At 52.6% G+C, this 17722-nt stretch overlaps 1 protein-coding gene across 2 annotated transcripts; it reads left to right on the top strand.

Moving 5' to 3' along the window:
- Nucleotides 1–494: 494 nt before the first annotated feature.
- Nucleotides 495–17684, top strand: ZNF598 (zinc finger protein 598, E3 ubiquitin ligase). Of its 2 annotated transcripts, none has more exons than XM_075435921.1 (12): nt 495–750; nt 3535–3647; nt 5021–5150; nt 7387–7598; nt 8226–8443; nt 9173–9290; nt 10392–10573; nt 11899–11968; nt 12571–13334; nt 14293–14428; nt 15245–15389; nt 15523–17684. In XM_075435921.1, the coding sequence occupies exons 1-12, from the start codon at nt 553–555 to the stop codon at nt 15868–15870; spliced, it is 2634 nt and encodes an 877-aa protein (XP_075292036.1). In that variant the 5' UTR covers nt 495–552; the 3' UTR covers nt 15871–17684. The 2 variants fall into 2 exon arrangements, with proteins under 2 accessions (XP_075292036.1, XP_075292035.1); XM_075435920.1 differs by having other exon boundaries at nt 496–750; nt 11896–11968.
- The last annotated feature ends 38 nt before the right edge of the window (nt 17685–17722 follow it).

Here is a 17722-nt window from a genome sequence, read left to right as displayed (position 1 = left end):
GTGGCCCGAGGCCTGGGGGGCCGGGGGTGCCCCTTCTCCCCACACACTAGGGTTCCTGCTCCCCAGGGGCAGGTCGCAGCAGCCCGACCCGCTCCGCTCTGGCTCCGGGCCCACTCCGCTGCCACCGGGCAACCGCTCGCCAAATGGTTCCCGCGGGCGCCCGCCACCGCAGGGGACACCAGCGAGCCGCGGCTAGAGGGGCGCCATCGCGGGGGCGCTCCGGGCAGCGTTTCTCCATGGTCAGAGGCCTCGCGGGGAGAGGGGACGCTCTGGGCTGTTACTCTATGGTCGGGCGCTGGAGGACGCGGGGTAACGTCAGGAGGAGTGGCGCCCTAGTGGTCGTCAGGGGGTAATTAGGGGAGCGAGGCGCCGCTCTAGGCGGAGTCTCCATGGTCAGCCAGGCCGGCGCCGCTCCGGCGAGCGTAGATCTCTATGGTCGGAAGCCGGGCGGGGCGTCCCGTGCCGCGCCGGGCGGCGCTCTAGGCCGCCTCTCGATGGTGCGGGCGGTTGCTAGGCGGTGCGGGGCCTAGGCCGTGGCGGGTCGGCGCCGCCATGGCCGCCTCGGCCTCCGGCGCGGCGGCGGCGGGGGGGGGAGGCCCGGCGGACGGGTCGTGCGTGCTGTGCTGCGGGGAGCTGGAGGTGGTGGCGCTGGGCCGCTGCGACCACCCCATCTGCTACCGGTGCTCGGTGCGGATGCGGGCGCTGTGCGGCGTGCGGTACTGCGCGGTCTGCCGGGAGGAGCTGGGCCAGGTGAGGCCGGGGCCTGCGCGGGGCCGGGCGGCGGGGGGAGGCCTCGGGGCGCGGGGAGGCGGCTGCGGGGCCGTGGGGGGCTGCACCCCCGTCGCGGGGGAGCGGGGCTGGCGGGGAGGGCTGTTTGCTGTTGGAATCGGCGGGGCCGGCTCGGCAGGGCCGCTGTGACGCGGCCTCGGGTGACTCCATCACCCTGCCCGGTGCCTGGCGCGGGTTTAGGCCCGGCGGAGAACAGGCTTCGTGTTCTTTCGGGGCTTGCTCAGGCCTCGTTCGCCTGCAGTTCCTGCCAGCGTGAGCCGTCTCTTGGGCGGAGGCTGAGCCAGTCGTTTCCCCTCAGTTACAGTTTTTCGGATAAACCTCTGCTTTCCTCACAGGCCGGCGGCGCGGGGGCCCTGTCGCGGGGTTCGGGGCAGTCGCGGCGGCTGGGCTGTGCGGGGGGAGCCGAGGGTTCGGTGGAGCCGCGCGAGGGGGAAAAGTTGTTCAAGGACGTCTGTAGAAACAAACTCCTCATACGTGAATTTGTTTTCACAAAGCTGATCCAGAGAAAAACAAAGTCCCTCGAGAAGGAAAGGATTGGTGTTAGCGCTGAACGGGCTATACTGGGACAGTTTAGGAAATGAAATAAAACAAATGTATCGGGGAGGGAGCTCTCTGCTTGGCGAGAGGAGAGCCTCCCCCTGACTAAATTGCTGGCCTTGGCTGCTTTTCACGTTGCTCAGATGGTTGGAGGGGTTGAAGAGCCTAGGCTGCGTGCTGGAGATTCTCAGGCTTTGTGGAGGCCGGGAAGGTCGATGTGGTTTTTAGACTGAGCTTACTGGCGTGGGATTAGCGTCTGCGTACAGAAAGGTGCTCTCTGAAAGTCACTTTGTCTCTGGTCATCTTCTGAGGAGCTGCCACTCCGCTTCTCCCGGCTTGGGAAGAAGCAAGCTGTGATGTTGCTCTGCATCCCTAAACCTGCTCGCCTTGGGGTCGGAGGTGGGCTGTTAAATCTCGAGAGCTTTGCAATTTTGTAATATTGCTACGTTGTGTGGCCTGAACTTTGGTTCGTTCAGCCATCTTTCTGCCTCTTTTATGAGCTGTTTAAAATGATCCTTACATTATGATTGACTGAGGGGTCATTTTTAGTGGCTGTGCTCTTTTTTCCCCCCTTGGCTTTAAGTGACACTGTGATACTGTTCTGTCTCTTCACCCATCTGCCCCAAGGAAAGGAAAAAAGTTATGGGGGGCATAAATCACACCAAAACTGCCCTTGAATGAACTGAAAGTATATGTAGGACTTAAAACCGGGTCTCTGGATCAGCGTAGCACGGGTGGAGTTAGAAAAGGCCAGTACGATGCTACGGCATCTCGGCTGGTGTCACACGGGGAGCGCAGACCGGACCGGTGAGCGTCACAGCAGCGTGTCCGGAGGAGCCGTAGCTATGAGGGCGAGTGCAGCACGGGACGTGGCGGAGGGGAAAGCAGGATATACTTGTTCTGGTAATGTGTGCTTTCAGTGATGCGTAGCTGTTGCAGTGAAGTTAGGCAGGATTACTTGTTGACCTGTAAACTAAACCTGACGTGTGCGTGGGTCAGGCTCGGGGGATCTGTCGCTGTGCTTGTGTGGACGTGTGGGGTTGTTCTGGGAGCTGCTGCAGGACGTCGTGTCGGACTCCTGTGATGAAATCTGCTTTTCAGCAGTCCACTCCTCTCTCCTAAAACTCACTTTGGGCTGAAATGAAATGTCAATACAATTTCACTGAAACAAAATTTTTTAATTAATTAGAGGTAGATGTAGTTGTCATTTATCCAACAACCTTAAACTTGTATTTTCTTTATTTTCAGCTTGATACTTCAGCAAGCTGGGTGTATTTGTTTTGGTTAACTTAAAAGTAGCCTCGCTGTAAAGAAAGCTTTAAAATACCCCACAAAAGACTTATTCCGTGGTATTTCACCCCAAGAAGGGTGGAGGAGGGATTTAACAAGACTGAACTACACGTGTATGACATAATTGAAGGCTTTTGTTAAGACTGTAGGTTTATGGCGCTTGCTGTAGCGTTTGTGTCTCAGCCTTTCTGAGCCCATGTGGGTAACTCCAGCCGTTTCATGAATTTTGCTGCTGCCCTGGCACTTCCCAAACTGGGAGCGTGTGCTGGAGCAGAGCCGTGGTCGGTGGCTCCCAAGGGGGCTGCAGCTGGAGGTCAGCAGGAGCAGTCGTGGGCAGGCAGGTTCCCTTCGGAGGGGTATGTGGTACGCAATTCGGGAAGCGAGGTAGCATTTTGTTTCTCTCTTTCCTGGTAGTTAAGGACAGGAGAAGCAGTGGTTTCCCAGTCAGACTCCGAGTGATGCCACTTTTCACTTACAGGCTGCAGGTTTCTGTGTGACCCCCTGCCAGGAGATGGGAGGGAGCTGCGTGCAGGGCTCTTGACAGGCGTTCGCTGCAGAAAGGGTTGAACCGGTTGGAGATATTTACTCTCAGCACAGCAGTGCTAGCAAACCATACCATCAAAGAGTTTCCTCATCTAGTTCAAAATCCAAAGACCGGGCTAGTCCACTCCGCCTTCGTCTAAGCTGGCTCTCTTGCTGGGAGCTGATAAGGAGCAGTGGCTTTGGGTTGTGGGGGCAGTCACCGGGGGTGGTGACGAGCCGCTGGGGCTGACCCAAAGCTCTGCAAGTGTCGGGTGAGCTTCAGGCCGCGGTGAGTTCCCTCACAGGCGAACTTTGTGCTGAGGAGTTGATCTGGAATCCCAAAGGCTGTGCAGCCTGCGTGTGCTCCCGCTGATTCTTGTGCGGTGTTGCCTGCAGGTTGTCTTCGGACGGAAGCTGACGTCTTTCTCAACGATAGCACTTAACCAGCTGCAGCATGAGAAGAAATACGACATTTATTTTACGGATGGAGATGTTTATGCACTGTACAGGTAAGTGCTGGAATCCTTGCTGTAACGCGTCCCGGGAGCGGCGTATTCTTATCTGCGTTACGTGGCAGGAAGTGCACGCTTTGGTGGAGCAGCGTGGTTTGGTTTCCCGGGAGCAGAGCGGCTGCCGTGCTGCGTACGTGAGTCACCGTGCCGCGCGGGTGGCTTCGCTCAGCGCCGCGGGCGGCGGAGGGAGCAGCTCCTCCGGGCTGGGCCGTTGGAGTCCCCACCGCACGGTACAGAAGCGTGGCTGTGTCAATAAAAGTTGCTTTTTGCCTCTTAAGCGACAGCAAACTGGCCGAAAGGCTTTTCATTCCTTGCGTGGCTGCAGTGGGAATTGGTAAAGACCGAATTACTGTCACAATTGTATTTATTGCTGCGCTGCGTGAGGACTAATGGAAACCAACTGAACCAAACATTGTGTGGAAAGAGGAGCCACCTTGTCTGCCTGCAAAGGTCTTGATTCTAAACGGGAGGGGAAAAAAGGGTGAGGTAAAAAAACCAAAGCAGAGTAAAAAATGTGGCATCAGCATCATATTTTAAGAATATTTTTCTTCATGTGCTTAATTGGAAGGCTTTAAGATAATTAAAAGCAGTTGAAAGAAGTGTGAAAAAAACATGAAACTGTGCAGGCAGTGGTACCTTTTTCTCGGAGAATTGTGTGTGATTTGGGCTAAGAATGTGGCTTTGCCAAGACGCTTACAGTTTTGTGTGACTCCGTGTTTATGGAACCGGGCAGGGGTTTAGTGCGCAGAGCCAGCTGGAAGCAGGGTCTGATCCGTAACCCGCTGGCTCGGGGAGCTGCTGCTGAGGACAGGATTTCTGGGAGCTGCGGAGACGACAGTTCCGTGGGCAGCAGTTGGGCACGAGGGAGCGGGGTCTCCTGCTGAGAGCAGTGCTCTCTTGGCTCTTCCTGAGAATCGTTGCGGGGGTTTTGTTTGGGGGGTTTTCCCCTCCTTGTCTGTTACAATTCCCTCTCTCTCCCCACCGTATTCTTCAGTTTCTGACAGTAGAAAATGTAATGAAATTGGATGTGAGTGTTGCGTATCTCAGCTGAATCTTCAGGAAGCAGGGGGTTTGTTGCCTGGCTGTGTTAGAGTCCACTCCAGGTTTTATAGTGGCAGCGTGGGACTTGCGCTGCGACTGCTCAGCTCTGCTCTCACCGCTGAAGCCTCTGTGTAATTTGGTTCTGGTCTGTTCCTGACGGATGACAAAATATTCTTGGAACAGGCAGGACGCTAACCTCATTACAGGTTGCTGAGGGAGCTGTAAAAATGCAGCCTCCTGCCACTGGCGGAACATTTGTTTTTTGATAAAGGTATCAGATGGCTGAGAGGGAATGGGATAATTCTTAGGAAATCTTTCTTGTCCCGCAGGAAGCTGCTGCAGCATGAATGCTCCCTGTGTCCAGATGTGAAGCCGTTCAGTACCTTTGCAGATCTGGAGCAGCACATGAGGAAGCAGCATGAGCTCTTCTGTTGCAAGCTCTGTGTTAAACACCTCAAGGTGAGCTGGTTCCACGTTCCAGGGTGGGGAAGGAGGGGTGCTTCCTTGTAGGACCTGCAGAAGTCCGTGGGGAGAAGGGGGTGGCTGAACAGCACCAGTTTATTCTTTAAGTTTGCTCTGTGTGCCTGCAGTGAGGCCAGTTGCTTTAAGTCTTTCTTCTTCCGTAAACTGGTGAACGGAGAAGGCCTGAAGGTTCCTGGAGGATGACATTGTAAATGAAACCAAACCATATTAATGACCTTCTGATGTTAGCTCCTCTGCCACAACGTGTGTAAATACCAAACCCTGTCTGACAGCAGGTTAATCCTGAGTCGTGGGCAGACTGTTACACCCATAACGGCGGAGACTTGATGTCTGTTAAGACTTATGCTCTTAATGACTTTATCAGCTAAACCTCTAACTTAAGAAAATATTTGATGCTGGTTCAGAAAGCAGAATCCATGATGGAGTGATGGATTTATTTCTGAGATCAGAGTCAGTGTAGCATTTACAGCTGGATCATGTACAGGATGAGAATCCATCTTGCTGGTTTAATGAAATATAATTATATTTCATGGTCTTGTTTATTTGTTCCGAGCAAATTTCCTGTGTCTTGACTTGATTGGAAAATGAAACTCACTGTTGCCTGCAATTGAGGTCTGTGTGCCTACACACATAGAACATGACCAAGGGCTGTTATCAAATGTATTTTAAAACCTGCTAAAGATAAAACAGTTACTGGGAAGCTGAGTTGTCTGTGTCTGAGAAGGTCATGTGTACTGAGCCTTAAAACTGCTCATCTTGCCATCACCGTCATCATCCTTTTTTTTGTTGTTTGTTTTTTAATCCCACGCGAATTTCTCTTAGATGGGCTGGTGTTACGGCAGTCAGGCGACGCTTTTTCACAGTCTGAAAGTCGGAATTCCACCTTTCCCTGGAGCTAGAGGGGCTTTTGTGTTCCTGAAGTACGCATCGGACAAAATCAGCAGCTACTGTTAAATGATTTCTAGGACTGCTAACCTCTGTGTCTAATAGCTGTCAGCATTCCTTAATGTTGTAGGAGGTAATTTAATGCATGAACACGTATTTTTAGAACTTATTACACATGGTTCTGTATGACTGTTTGTTTTCTCTGAAACCAATATAGTATCAAATCAGAGAAACACGTTTATCCAGCGGTGCTGCCGTTGGTTTGTGCCAGCTGAACTGTAGCTTGCTGCAAAAGGGGACCGGACCCAGAAGTGGTCAGGCTGACCCGAACAAACACTGACACATTTCTTTGCAGGGTTGGCTTTCAGTGAACGGATTTGACTGTCTTGTGGCCGTGCAATCACCAGAGCTAATTCAAGGGAAGTGATCAGGGGAGGGCCGGACTGCTGCGCTCGGTTGCTGTGGCCTTGAGCTCTGGTGACGAGGTGTTTCATGGTCAGCTCAAGTAGCCAGCGCTACGGGAACTTGTTTGTCATTGTCTCTCGCAGAGAATTCACAAACAGCAGCAGAACTTGTTGGCTTGTAATTTCAGAATATCACAGAGGTTTTTATTTCACAGAAAAAGGTTCTGTAGCATGAGTACCCACTCAAAAGAAGTTCTTAAACTCACAGAAGCTTCAGTAAGTCAGCCGTAGCCAAGCCAAGCAAACCTTTTCCCAGAGCAAGCTATCGCTCCTTGTCTAGGTGAGAAGGAAAGCGTATCTGTTCTCAGGGCTGTGTTTATCTTTTTGGGGCTTCAGAACCCTTCCCACCAAAATAGCTCCCGAGTTGGTAGGGGCAGAAGATTGCCTTGTCACACGAAATGTGCTAGCTGAACTGTGTCCTTTGTACGTAGCTGTCTTGGGGCAGGTGCTGTCTGAGGGCAGTAAAACAGCTCACTTCTGGTTTGGGGCTTTTTCTAGTTCGAGTATGCAAAATGCTGTATGTTCATAAATGCATACTTAGGATTTTTTTTTCCCCACCAGAGATCATAAAGTTTGTTACATTATGTTAATACACAGACACTCAAAAAAAGTGAAAGGTAAAAAGGTGAACTAGATCTGCTTCCAGTGTTCACACTTAGTGAAATGCAGGTTAGGTTTAATTTGGATCTATCACTTGAATTTTGTTTCCTATTGACTGACAATTTTAGGGGTTGGTTGTCAAATTGCATCTTTCTGAAGGAAGTCTTCTGCTCGTACGAACAAACAAGTTGTGCACAACCCGGCTTATTTTTGTATTTGTTCTCTGTTCACAAGAAGTAATGCATACATATATTTTCCTTCAGATTTTTACTTATGAACGGAAATGGTATTCTCGGAAGGACCTCGCCCGTCATCGAATCCATGGGGATCCAGATGACACCTCTCATCGTGGGCATCCCCTGTGCAAATTTTGTGACGAGCGTTATTTGGATAACGATGAGTTACTGAAACACCTAAGACGGGATCATTATTTTTGTCATTTCTGTGACTCCGATGGTGCTCAGGAATACTACAGGTTTGCTCAGGCAGTTTATTCCTCTGTCTGTAGGTTAAATTTTGAGGAAAAATTGCTTGGGTCTGCTTGGAATTTTGGGGAAAGTAGTGCTTGAAGACAGAGAGTAAGAATGTGAGCAGGTTGGCTGCAGCCTCTTGTTCCTCAAACCAACAGCTGGCATAATCGCTTTCTGTCTAGTTCAAGTTTCAAAGTTTTCTTCATTAAGTGTTAAACATCAGAAGTTAAATTTTGCAGCACGACAGCAGATGTCTGTAGCTGTCTGCTGTGTTAACGCTAATACTCCGAGGTTCACGGGCAAAGCAGATCAAAGTAAGTTTTGCTTCATGAAATAATGCCTCGTGCACAGCTGGGCGCGGTGAGCGTCAGCCAAGTGAGTTTAGTTCACCTTGTGGGATCATTTAGTTCACCTTCTGGGATCATTTAGTTCACCTCTGGGATCGTGCGTTAAGGTCGGTGCCGACTGCACACGAGTGGTTTCAGCCGGAAAGCGTGCCTGGGGATAAAGAAAGAACCGAGCGCCTGGGCTTGTCCTCGCTTCGTCTTGTGGGAGTTGCCATGCACCATTAGCTGTGCCTTCCCGACAAACACGCTGGGAGGGCTGCAGCTCTGCCTCTCTTCTCTCTGCAGTGACTACGAATACCTGCGTGAACACTTCCGCGAAAAGCACTTCCTTTGCGAAGAGGGACGGTGCAGCACAGAACAGTTTACCCATGCTTTCCGCACAGAAATAGATTACAAAGCACACAAGACAGCCTGCCACAGCAAGAACAGGGCCGAGGCCAGGCAGAACCGGCAGATAGACCTCCAGTTTAACTACGCTCCCAGGCACCAGAGGAGGAACGAGGGTAAGCGTGGCTGGGGGGTGAGGCGGGCAGAAACACGCTCATATTTACTGCTTTGAGGGTTCTCGGGAACATCTGGTGAACATTTCCAGAAAGAAACCCTTTACAAAGAGGGTGGGCAAGGCCTGGAATGGGACCCTGTGAGGTTGTGGAGTTTGTCCTTGAAGATAATGAGACCTTGACCGGACAGGCCCGTGGGCAACCTAATGCAGCTTCAGAGTTGGCCTTGTGTTGAGTGAGGAGATGGAGCAGATGACGTCCACAGGTCTCTTCCTACCTAAATTGTACAATTTTTCCCCCCATGTCTGGATTTAATGATGGTAACGTAATTTTGGGAAAATTGCTGACTTTCTTCTCCAATTTGTGATTACGTGAATGACTTCTGTTACAGTTAGTGCAAAATAGCGATGAGCGTGGAGCAGGAGACTAGAGCAGCGTATCCACCCAGGAGTGCAGAGATCGACATACGCATGAACTTTTCTTCTCTGTGGAACTGTACGTAGAGCGATCTCTGCATAAAACCAAAATTACTCGAAACTCACATCGCAGGTTGCGATACACGGAATGCATACACTGCAAAATATGGTTTAATGTAGCAGTCCCGAAGGTTTTGTAGGCTACGTAGTTATCAGAAAGAAATCAAGACAGGCTTGTTCATGCTTTTTTCAGGCATAGTGTGATGCCCAGAGTAGGGAAATAGCCCTGACCGTGATCGATGTCCGTCCTGTTCAGGTGTTATAGGTGGAGAGGACTACGAAGAAGTTGACAGGTACAACAGGCAAGGAAGGTCAGGCCGACTGGGTGGCCGAGGAGGTCAGCAGAACAGAAGAGGCAGCTGGAGATACAAGAGGTGAGTAGCACAATGGCTTGTGGATTTGTATTGCTGCTTGGTGCTTTTTACTCGCCAATTAACAGTGTTTTGGTGGACCAGTAGGAAGGAAGTGGGTGCAAGATTTGGAAGCCTCTGCAGTGAAGCCTTAGTTGAGAGTAGAACTAGCTTTCGGTCTAAGCCTGCGTGCTGACTACATGTGTGGTCAAAGTGAAATTATTTTGTGTGAAATTCCAGCTCTCTGGAGTTGCCACAGAAAGCAAACAATGTAATCTTCAACTGGAGGGCTAAATACTCGGAGTCCTAAATTAATTTCAGCAACTGTTTCTATGCCAACTTTTCTAAACAGGATTTGCTGAAGCAAGTGACAAAGTGTTTGCAGGTTTAGTGGACTTTTTGGTCTGGGTAATCATGAAGTTCCTGTTCTAAGGACCACGCTTTTCATTGGACTAACAGGTCTCTGTGTGGCCAGGCTGAGTGCTTTGGAAAAAGAAGAGGGTTAAGTATTGAAATGAAACTTTGCATTTATACGTCTCTTCATCCACACAAGACCCGAGTGCTTTATACATATTGCACATCTATTTTTCTTCTTTTTCTTGCTGGCTTGTTCATTACTGGTGATTTCTCTGGGGGAAAAAGTCCATCTTTAAACACCTATGTGTTGGTGTAGCATGCGGATCGAGCTTGTGTTGAGAGTTCATGACAAGCTATGTCTCAGAGAGTTACTGTGGCCTACAAGTAGGATTTCACACGTTTGAAAAGGAATGGGAGAGGCAGGTGTCCCCGTGCACCCTTGGTGCTGTCTGCCCCAGTTCACCCCGGTTTCTTCTGGCCTGGATTGTTATTGCCACACGTACAAGCTGCAGATCCAGGGGTGAGCGTTGCCTGTCTCGCCAGCCAGCGTGTATCATAGAATCATAGAAAGTTTTGGGTCGGAAGGGTCCCCTAGAGATCATCTAGTCCGACCATCGCAGCGGTGGGTTTGGTTCAGCCTCTCAGCAGGTGGCAGCACGCGATCAGGGAGAGTCCTCGAGCTGGCGCCGGAGAGGGGAGAGCTGGAGGAAGCCAAAGCTGCGCAGTAATCCGTTCTGTTTGACCGAGAGAATCTGCCCTGTCCTGCAGGGAGGAAGAGGACAGAGACGTTGCCGCAGCAGTCAGGGCATCTGTAGCAGCTAAACGGCAGGAGGAGAAAAAACGGGTAGAAGACAAAGAGGACGGCAGCGGTAGAGGTAAAAAGGAGGACTTGAGGGATTCTGAAGCGCTCGGCTCCAAACGCGTGCCAAAGTCTTCAAATGAGGCGGCAGGTTAGTGCCGAGCGCGTTCCGCGGCTGCGGGGAGGCATGGCGGGTCTGGAGGTCAGCCGGACAAAAGCGGGAGTCGCCGTGTGGCGTTCTCGGAAGCGGGCGGAGGTGGACGGAGCTGTGCGGAGTCGTAACGCAGCAGCACGGGTCTGCAGGGAAGTGCGTGCGAGCGGGCTGGGACTCCTGCGGCAGGTCACGCCGGAGGCGGAGCTGGGCGGAGAGACCCGATGTGATGAACACACGGCACGATATTTGCTACTCCATCCGACTCAGTACAACCTAAGAATGCACCGTGTCCTACTCTAGCGTGCAGGAGCTGATTGATGGTGATGCTTGAGCTGAGCTTCCCCTTGTTTGAGAACAAGCTATTCCCAGTCAAAGTTTGTAACTGGGGTGAAAGCAAACCTTTAACTGTTTTGACCCAGGTCCAGTTTGGACTTGATGGTCTGAGAGGTCTTTTCCAACGTATGATTCGATGATTCAGTTTGGGGCAAATAAATACGATGCAGTGGTGTTTTGATACTGCTGTTGCTCCAAATCCATTTTCCACTGTTTAATTGCCCCTGCGACAGGATTTCCACGTGATGATGACATGCTTTCGCTGAGAGCTGAGAGCTGCTGGGAGCTCTCTTTGGTTACTGGGTGCAGCTCAGCTGGGGGTGGCAGGCAAGGGTCTCTGCCGCCGCTGCCTGCCCAGCTTCTGCTGCGTGCCTGTCAGAGCCGTCACCAGTCTGCCCCTGAACTGCTGCAGCCCGCAGCACAGGATTTGGATTTTAAGGCAAATCTAAATTGGGAATGAGTTACGTTTCGATGCAGAATGACTGCCCAGGAGCTAACAGCTGAGCAGCTCGGGCATCTCTGCGGGAGAGGTGGGATGGACTGTGCGGAGGAGCAGCTTTCCAAGCGAGGAAGTGTTGGCGTCCGTCGGTCGGAGCGCTGAGGCTCTGACGGGCGTCCTGCCCTGTGCAGGCAGCTGAGCGCGAAGCTGTGGTGGGAGCGGGCAGCTGGGGCACTGGCATCCCACTCTCTGGAGGGTTCCCTCACAAAGCACTCACCAGCCAGCGTTTTGCTCGCATGAAGTATCGTGAATTTCCCGTATGCCGCAGCCGGTATACGATGGCATCATGGTGAATGGAGTTAATTGAAGGAAATAGTGATGCTTGGATTGAAATTGTTCTTTTGGAATGTCACAGTTAATGACGTCATCAGCTGCTGAAAGCAGGGCTTGTTCATGCTGCTGTCATGTTCATTGATAGCTTCCACTCTGAAATGAATGGGTTTTAGTTGAAAACATTTCTTTGCTCTTTTTGTCAATACTCCAAAAGAAGCAGCTGCTAATGGTGCTTTAAGCCAAGATGACTTTCCAGCGATTGGTTCAGCAGCGGGACCTCTGCAAGGGTGAGTCTGTGCGAGGCTGGGGCAGCGAGGAAGCAGGTTCGGAAACTTACTTAATGCTCTGCATTTCTGGAGAAAATAATTTTACAGATCGCTTAAACTACAAATGCTTCCCCCTTCTGCCTTGAGCTGCTTCTGTGCCAGTCGCCTCCATGAATGGCGTCGGCTGTGGCTTTAATTCTCAGCTTGATCTTTTCGGGGTGCGATTTCAGGGAAACTCTCAATGTTCTCCAGCCATTTTTAACTTGATAACTCACTTTGAAGGAGCTGTGTCCTGTGAGTTTTAAAATCCATCATCCCCTGAAATTGGTGATGCTCAGAACGGTGTCTTTGCAGCATGTGGCAGCTAGAACGCGTGCCTGCAGCTTGCTGCTCGAGGCGAGCTGCGCTGCGGCCGTCCCAGTAACGCAGCAGGGGAGTGGGACCGCCGCGAGGGGACCCGCTGCAGCCGCGGGTTGTGAGCCCGAGCGAGCGGTTTGCATCCCGGTAGCCCGCGGGCCGGCTGTGCCGCCGCAGCGGCAGTCGGAGGAGGAGCGCAGGCAGCATGGAGCTCGCTCTGCCTCTGCAGCCCCGCTCTAACGGGCTGTGCTGCTCCTTTCTTACAGCCCTGCCCAGCTAGCAGTGGTGAAGCTGAAAGAAGAAGATTTCCCAAGCTTGTCATCCTCTGCGGCACCCACCGTCTCTTCTGGGATGTCTTTGACGTATACAGCGACTGCAAAGAAAACCACTTTCCAAGAGGAGGATTTTCCAGCTTTAGTGTCCAAAATGAGGCCTAACAATAAAACAGTAACGAACATCACGTCTGCGTGGAACAACGGTTCCAGCAAAAATGTGGTCAAAGCCATTAGCAACCCCTGTGTGAACCAAACGGCCAAAAAACCATCCTCCTTGAGCAGCACTAAAGGGAGCAAGAAGAGCGTTAAACTCTCTCAGTCAGACGATGAAGACGGCGGTAGCGGCCTGACGACCCAGGAGATCAGAAACACGCCGACAATGTTTGATGTGTCGTCCTTGCTGGCAGCTTCTACCTCACAAACTTTTATGAAAGTGAGCAAGAAGAAGAAGATGGGGGCTGAGAAGCAGAGACCGTCGTCCCCACGCCCGTCGCAGGAGACCTCGTTTGCCCGGTCGTCTCCTGAGAAGCTGCCGGAAGCAGAGCAGACGTCGAACGCATCCTCTGCCCTTCCCGGCCCTGACCGAGCCGCAGCCGTCGTGAACGGTCATTCGGAAAAATCGTTAGCGGCCTGCAGTACGCCCAAAGAGCCCCCCGGCCTTAAAAAGCCGGCGGTGACGAACAAATGCCCTTTACCTCAGGAAGACTTCCCAGCTCTCGGGAGCTCAGGATCCGGCAGAATGCCCCCGCCACCAGGTAAGCACGGCAGGGCACGGCGGGCTCCGCGTGGCTGCGGCTTAGGGATCCGTGGCACGTGGCGGGGGTGCGTAAACTGCTGCTCTGGCTCTGCGGGAAGAGCGGTTCTGTCACCGTCTGCTAGCTGAGCCTTGGAGTTTGAAAAGACAGTCTGGGGGACGTGGGTGGGCTTGGGTGTCCCCCGAGAAGCGGTGGCGATGCTGGGATGCCTCTGCTCCACGCAGGTGTCTGCTCTCCAGGGTGGCTCGCTGGCAAATCTTTACCTGTCGCTGCGTTCCTGATGGGTCACGTCTGACACGCTTCGTGCCTTTCTGCTTTACGACCTGGTCTGGAAGCCGCCGCGGGCGAAGGGAAGCTCTTTGGCTGTGACCTGTGCCTGCTGGTGCTCGTCAGCTGGCTCGGTCGCCTCTGCCTTTGCAGAGATTTAATGCCCTTGCTTTTAGCGGTGCCACACTCTTGTAAAAAACTGGAGTAACATAGCAACAAAAGGGACTGACGGGGGCGTTGAGGGAGATTGGGAGGTGCTTGCAGAGGTGTCTTGTTCTGTGCTGCTCTGCAGGTGCTGCTAGGGGGAGTACGCTGGAGCATGCCGTGCCTGGTGCTGGTGGGATTCTGGAGCCATTTCTGCTCGCTTTTATCATGTAACAGTGTGCTTCACTGTGAGTTTGAGTGGGGTTTTAAAAATTATTTTCTATTGAAGAAGTAAATAAATAAAGTGCTTTTTCTGTAGGGTGACATCAGCCTGTGAAGTGCTTCCTGACCCAGCTGTTAAGGCAACAGATCTCCACCTCTCCAAGTTTTAGGTTTTTTTTCCAGTACAGCGATGTCTGCACTGCTGACTGTTACTTCTTAGTGCTCCCGGAGAGTACGTCCGACCACTGGTGTTCGTTGTGGACGGTGCTGTGCGGGTGCTGCTGATACGTGCTCTGACTCCTGCCCGTTCTCTGCTTTCCTGTAGGCTTCAACACTGTGGTGCTATTGAAGAGTCCTCCTCCGCCTCCGGGACTGTCGGTGCCTGTTAGCAAACCCCCTCCAGGGTTTGCTGTGATTCCATCCACCAAGATCTCTGAACCTGTCACTACGTCTTTGAAAGAGTGAGTAAAAGTCCTTTGAGGTAGAGTCACTTCACCCCTTACGTCTCAGTTACGTCACACGAGCTTCAGACAACGCGTGGACACTCGGAGGGGGTTGTTCTGAGCGGGTGCCAGCAGCGGCCAGCCACGAAATGGCTCCCGCTGGGGAGTCCCGTGGCCGTCACGGGCGGGATTCGGGAGAGTTGTGTGGAAGAAAGCGCGAGCGGTGGGTGGATGTGAGTCTGAGGAAGTGAATGCCTCTGCCGTGTGGCAGCCCAGACTTCTGTCTTTTCTTGATTTGTTTGGAAATCTGCAGCTTCAGTGTATTTCTTAACCTTTCCATTGATGCTGTCGAGTCCCAGAAGCAAGGTGCTGAAGCACCTTTTTCTTGGTGACCTCTGAATGCCTTCGTTGCTCTGACCTGTCCAGCAGCTGGTCCTTGGCCAGGGCCCTGCTGGGCCAGAGAGAGGAGGTCTGGGGAAAAGAGGAGGGGAAGACTTGTGGCAGTTTAATGCAGACGTCTGTATTATCTGTTCAGTCTCACCTGTGGTGCGGTCTTTGCCGCTCCTGTCTGTCTAGTAAGCCTGGCTTACAAAGCAGCTCGTCAAGACTCTGTTAAACTTGGATTTTAAATAGTCCATCTCGGTGAGGCTGGAGTCTGGTACAGTAGTCCCACGGGACGCATTTCCTCCTCCCGTCGCGGTGGCCGTGCGCTGCTGGTAGCCATGGCAGGTGTGGTTGAGCAGAGGAAGGGACGAGCCGGACGGTCGCGATCCCGCAGCGTCTTTGTGTGGCACCAAGCGATGTCAGAGTCACTTTTGGTCTTTTCAAACGCAGGCCAAAATCCTGTCACGGATCATACTTGATACCCGAAAACTTCCAGCGAAGGAATATTCAGCTAATACAGTCTATTAAAGAATTTCTTCAAAGCGATGAGTCCAAGTTCAATAAATTTAAAACTCATTCTGGGCAATTCAGACAGGTGAGTGGGCAAGAACCTTCGGATTCCTGAAACCTTCCCTTCTGGGAGAAGGTGAATCCCACTGGGGTTTTTTGTATGTCTGTATAATTTTTATTTTTTCCCCTTGTTTCTTCCAATTCTCTCTTCACTACAGGGTCTGATTTCTGCAGCACAGTATTACAAAAGTTGCCGAGAACTGCTTGGCGATAACTTCAAGAAAATCTTTAACGAGTTGTTGGTGTTGTTGCCGGACACAGTTAAGCAACAGGAACTGCTTTCTGCTCACAACGATTTCAGAATCAAAGAGAAACAAAGCTCAAACAAATCCAAAAAGAACAAAAAGAACGTTTGGCAGACGGACTCCGGCTCCGATCTCGACTGCTACATCTGCCCCACGTGTAAGCAGGTGCTGACGCAGCAGGACGTTCTCACCCATAAAGCTCTGCACATCGAGGACGAGGAGTTCCCGTCGCTGCAGGCCATCAGCAGAATCATCAGTTAGCTTCCCGGCAGGCCAATAAAGCCGTCTCTGTCCACGAGTTTGCACTTTTTGGAATGAGGTTTGGCAGCGTAGCGGGGCCGGTGGAGGAGTCGGGTGACGTTAGAGAGCCCTCTCGGTGCCGGTCCTGAACACCGGGCAAAGGGATCGCTGGACTGCGCCGTCGCTAACGAGCGCCCGAAGGCTGAGCTTCCGCGTCGCCGGGGCCGGGCTGGGCGGCAGCCGCAGGGGGGGCAGGCGGGGGGGCACCTTTCTCCTGCGACGGGCGGTAGCTGAGAAAACACTCTCTGGTCTGAGGACTGACAGGGGATGTAATAGGGGAATAAGCATCTGGTTCGGGTTTTCTCTTTCTTTTTTCAGGGGTGGGGGAAGGTTAGGAATCACTGCAATGACTGGAAGCAAAAGCGGCTTCCCTTAGAGTATTCTGACTTTTTTTTTTTTTTTGTTGTGCTGTTTCTGCGACCACGGAGGTCACGGTAGTCAGGGGCACAAAGGCGCAGAGAAGGAGCAGGCGCTCCGTGCTGGTGAGCGAGACCATCGCAGCCGCGTGTCTGCCGACACCGGGCTGCTCCCGCGGCAAAGAGAACTCCCGTCGGGAGCCGGAATTCCTTCCGCCGCTCGAAGAGCTGGACTGGCGCGTGCGATGGTGGAACGCGGGCTCCGAAGTTGCCTCTGACCTTTTACGTACCACATTCTTTACAGAAACTTCTTTTGTAGCACTGCATGTAGAAGAACAACGTTAAGGCTTTACGTGCCGTAAAGCACCCTTCACGGTAATTTTATTTAATGACTGCCATGTTTCTAATTGCGTGGATGTATTAACGGTGGTAGCTCCACACGACAGCGCACTGGGACGTTAAATGCTGCTGCTCCCTGGCCGCGTTCAGCTGCAGTGCCTTCCCCTGCCTTTCTCTGTTTACAGTGGTCTGTGCTGACGAGGAGAATGGGTTCGGACTGCGCGGAGCGTTCACTCCCCGCGCTCCCGTGGGGCTCTGCTCGCGACGCAGGGCAGGCGCCGAGTTCCACCGCTCCGAGAGCGGAGGGAATCGGGGAATCTGTCCGTGCAGCAGCAGCTGGGGGGTGGTGGAGCGACGGGAGCCCTCCCTGCAGCGCGCTCTCCTGGCCCTCGTTCAGTGTCTGGTTCTCTCCCAGCCTGGCAGACCGGGTTGAGTTATTTTTAATGGGTAGGAATAAAGGTGAAATTAATTTATGTGATTTTGAGTGATAAAACACTGCTTTTACGTAAGCAGCATTGAGCTCCGAGTGTCGCTGAAGAGCTACTCCTGGCTACAGAAAGTTCTTGCCTTACACTTTTCATTTCTGCTTGCTCTCAGGGCGCGGAGTGCTTTCGGTTTCTTTTCCGAGTAATTAAGATTGTTTTGAGTACCTGAAGGTGTTGTACTGGGGCCAGGCCGCCCGCCCTGCCGGTGGATTCTTTGGCTGCATGGCTGTTTGTAAATGCATGCGTCGGTGCCCAGTGGTGACGCCTCCGTGCTCCTGCTTGGAGCGGGTTCCTCTCGAGCGGAGCGGGCGGCGCTGCCCGACGCGGCCGCTTCGCCTGCCCGCACCGCTTCTGCTCGGCGACCGAGCCGCGGCGGTTTGTGAAGCCCGGGGGGAGTGAGAGGCCTGTTCTCTGCAGGGGTGCTTCACGTCTTCCCTTCGTTCCTCGGTGAATTCCTTCCGCGTCGGCAGACGCGTGGCGCCCAGCGGGCGCGTGCTGCTGTCATCTGCTCCCGGCGCTCGCTCACTGGGGCCTGAGGAGGCCGTTCCCCTGCTCCTTGTGCTCACCGGATCAAATAAAGTACTACCAAATTTTTTTCAGGCTGCTTCTATTAATTTTTAACTCTTTATTGAA

This window comes from Opisthocomus hoazin, chromosome 15 (genome assembly GCF_030867145.1).
Source record: "Opisthocomus hoazin isolate bOpiHoa1 chromosome 15, bOpiHoa1.hap1, whole genome shotgun sequence".
NCBI classification, from domain to species: domain Eukaryota; kingdom Metazoa; phylum Chordata; class Aves; order Opisthocomiformes; family Opisthocomidae; genus Opisthocomus; species Opisthocomus hoazin.
This window is presented reverse-complemented; position numbering and strand designations above follow the sequence as displayed.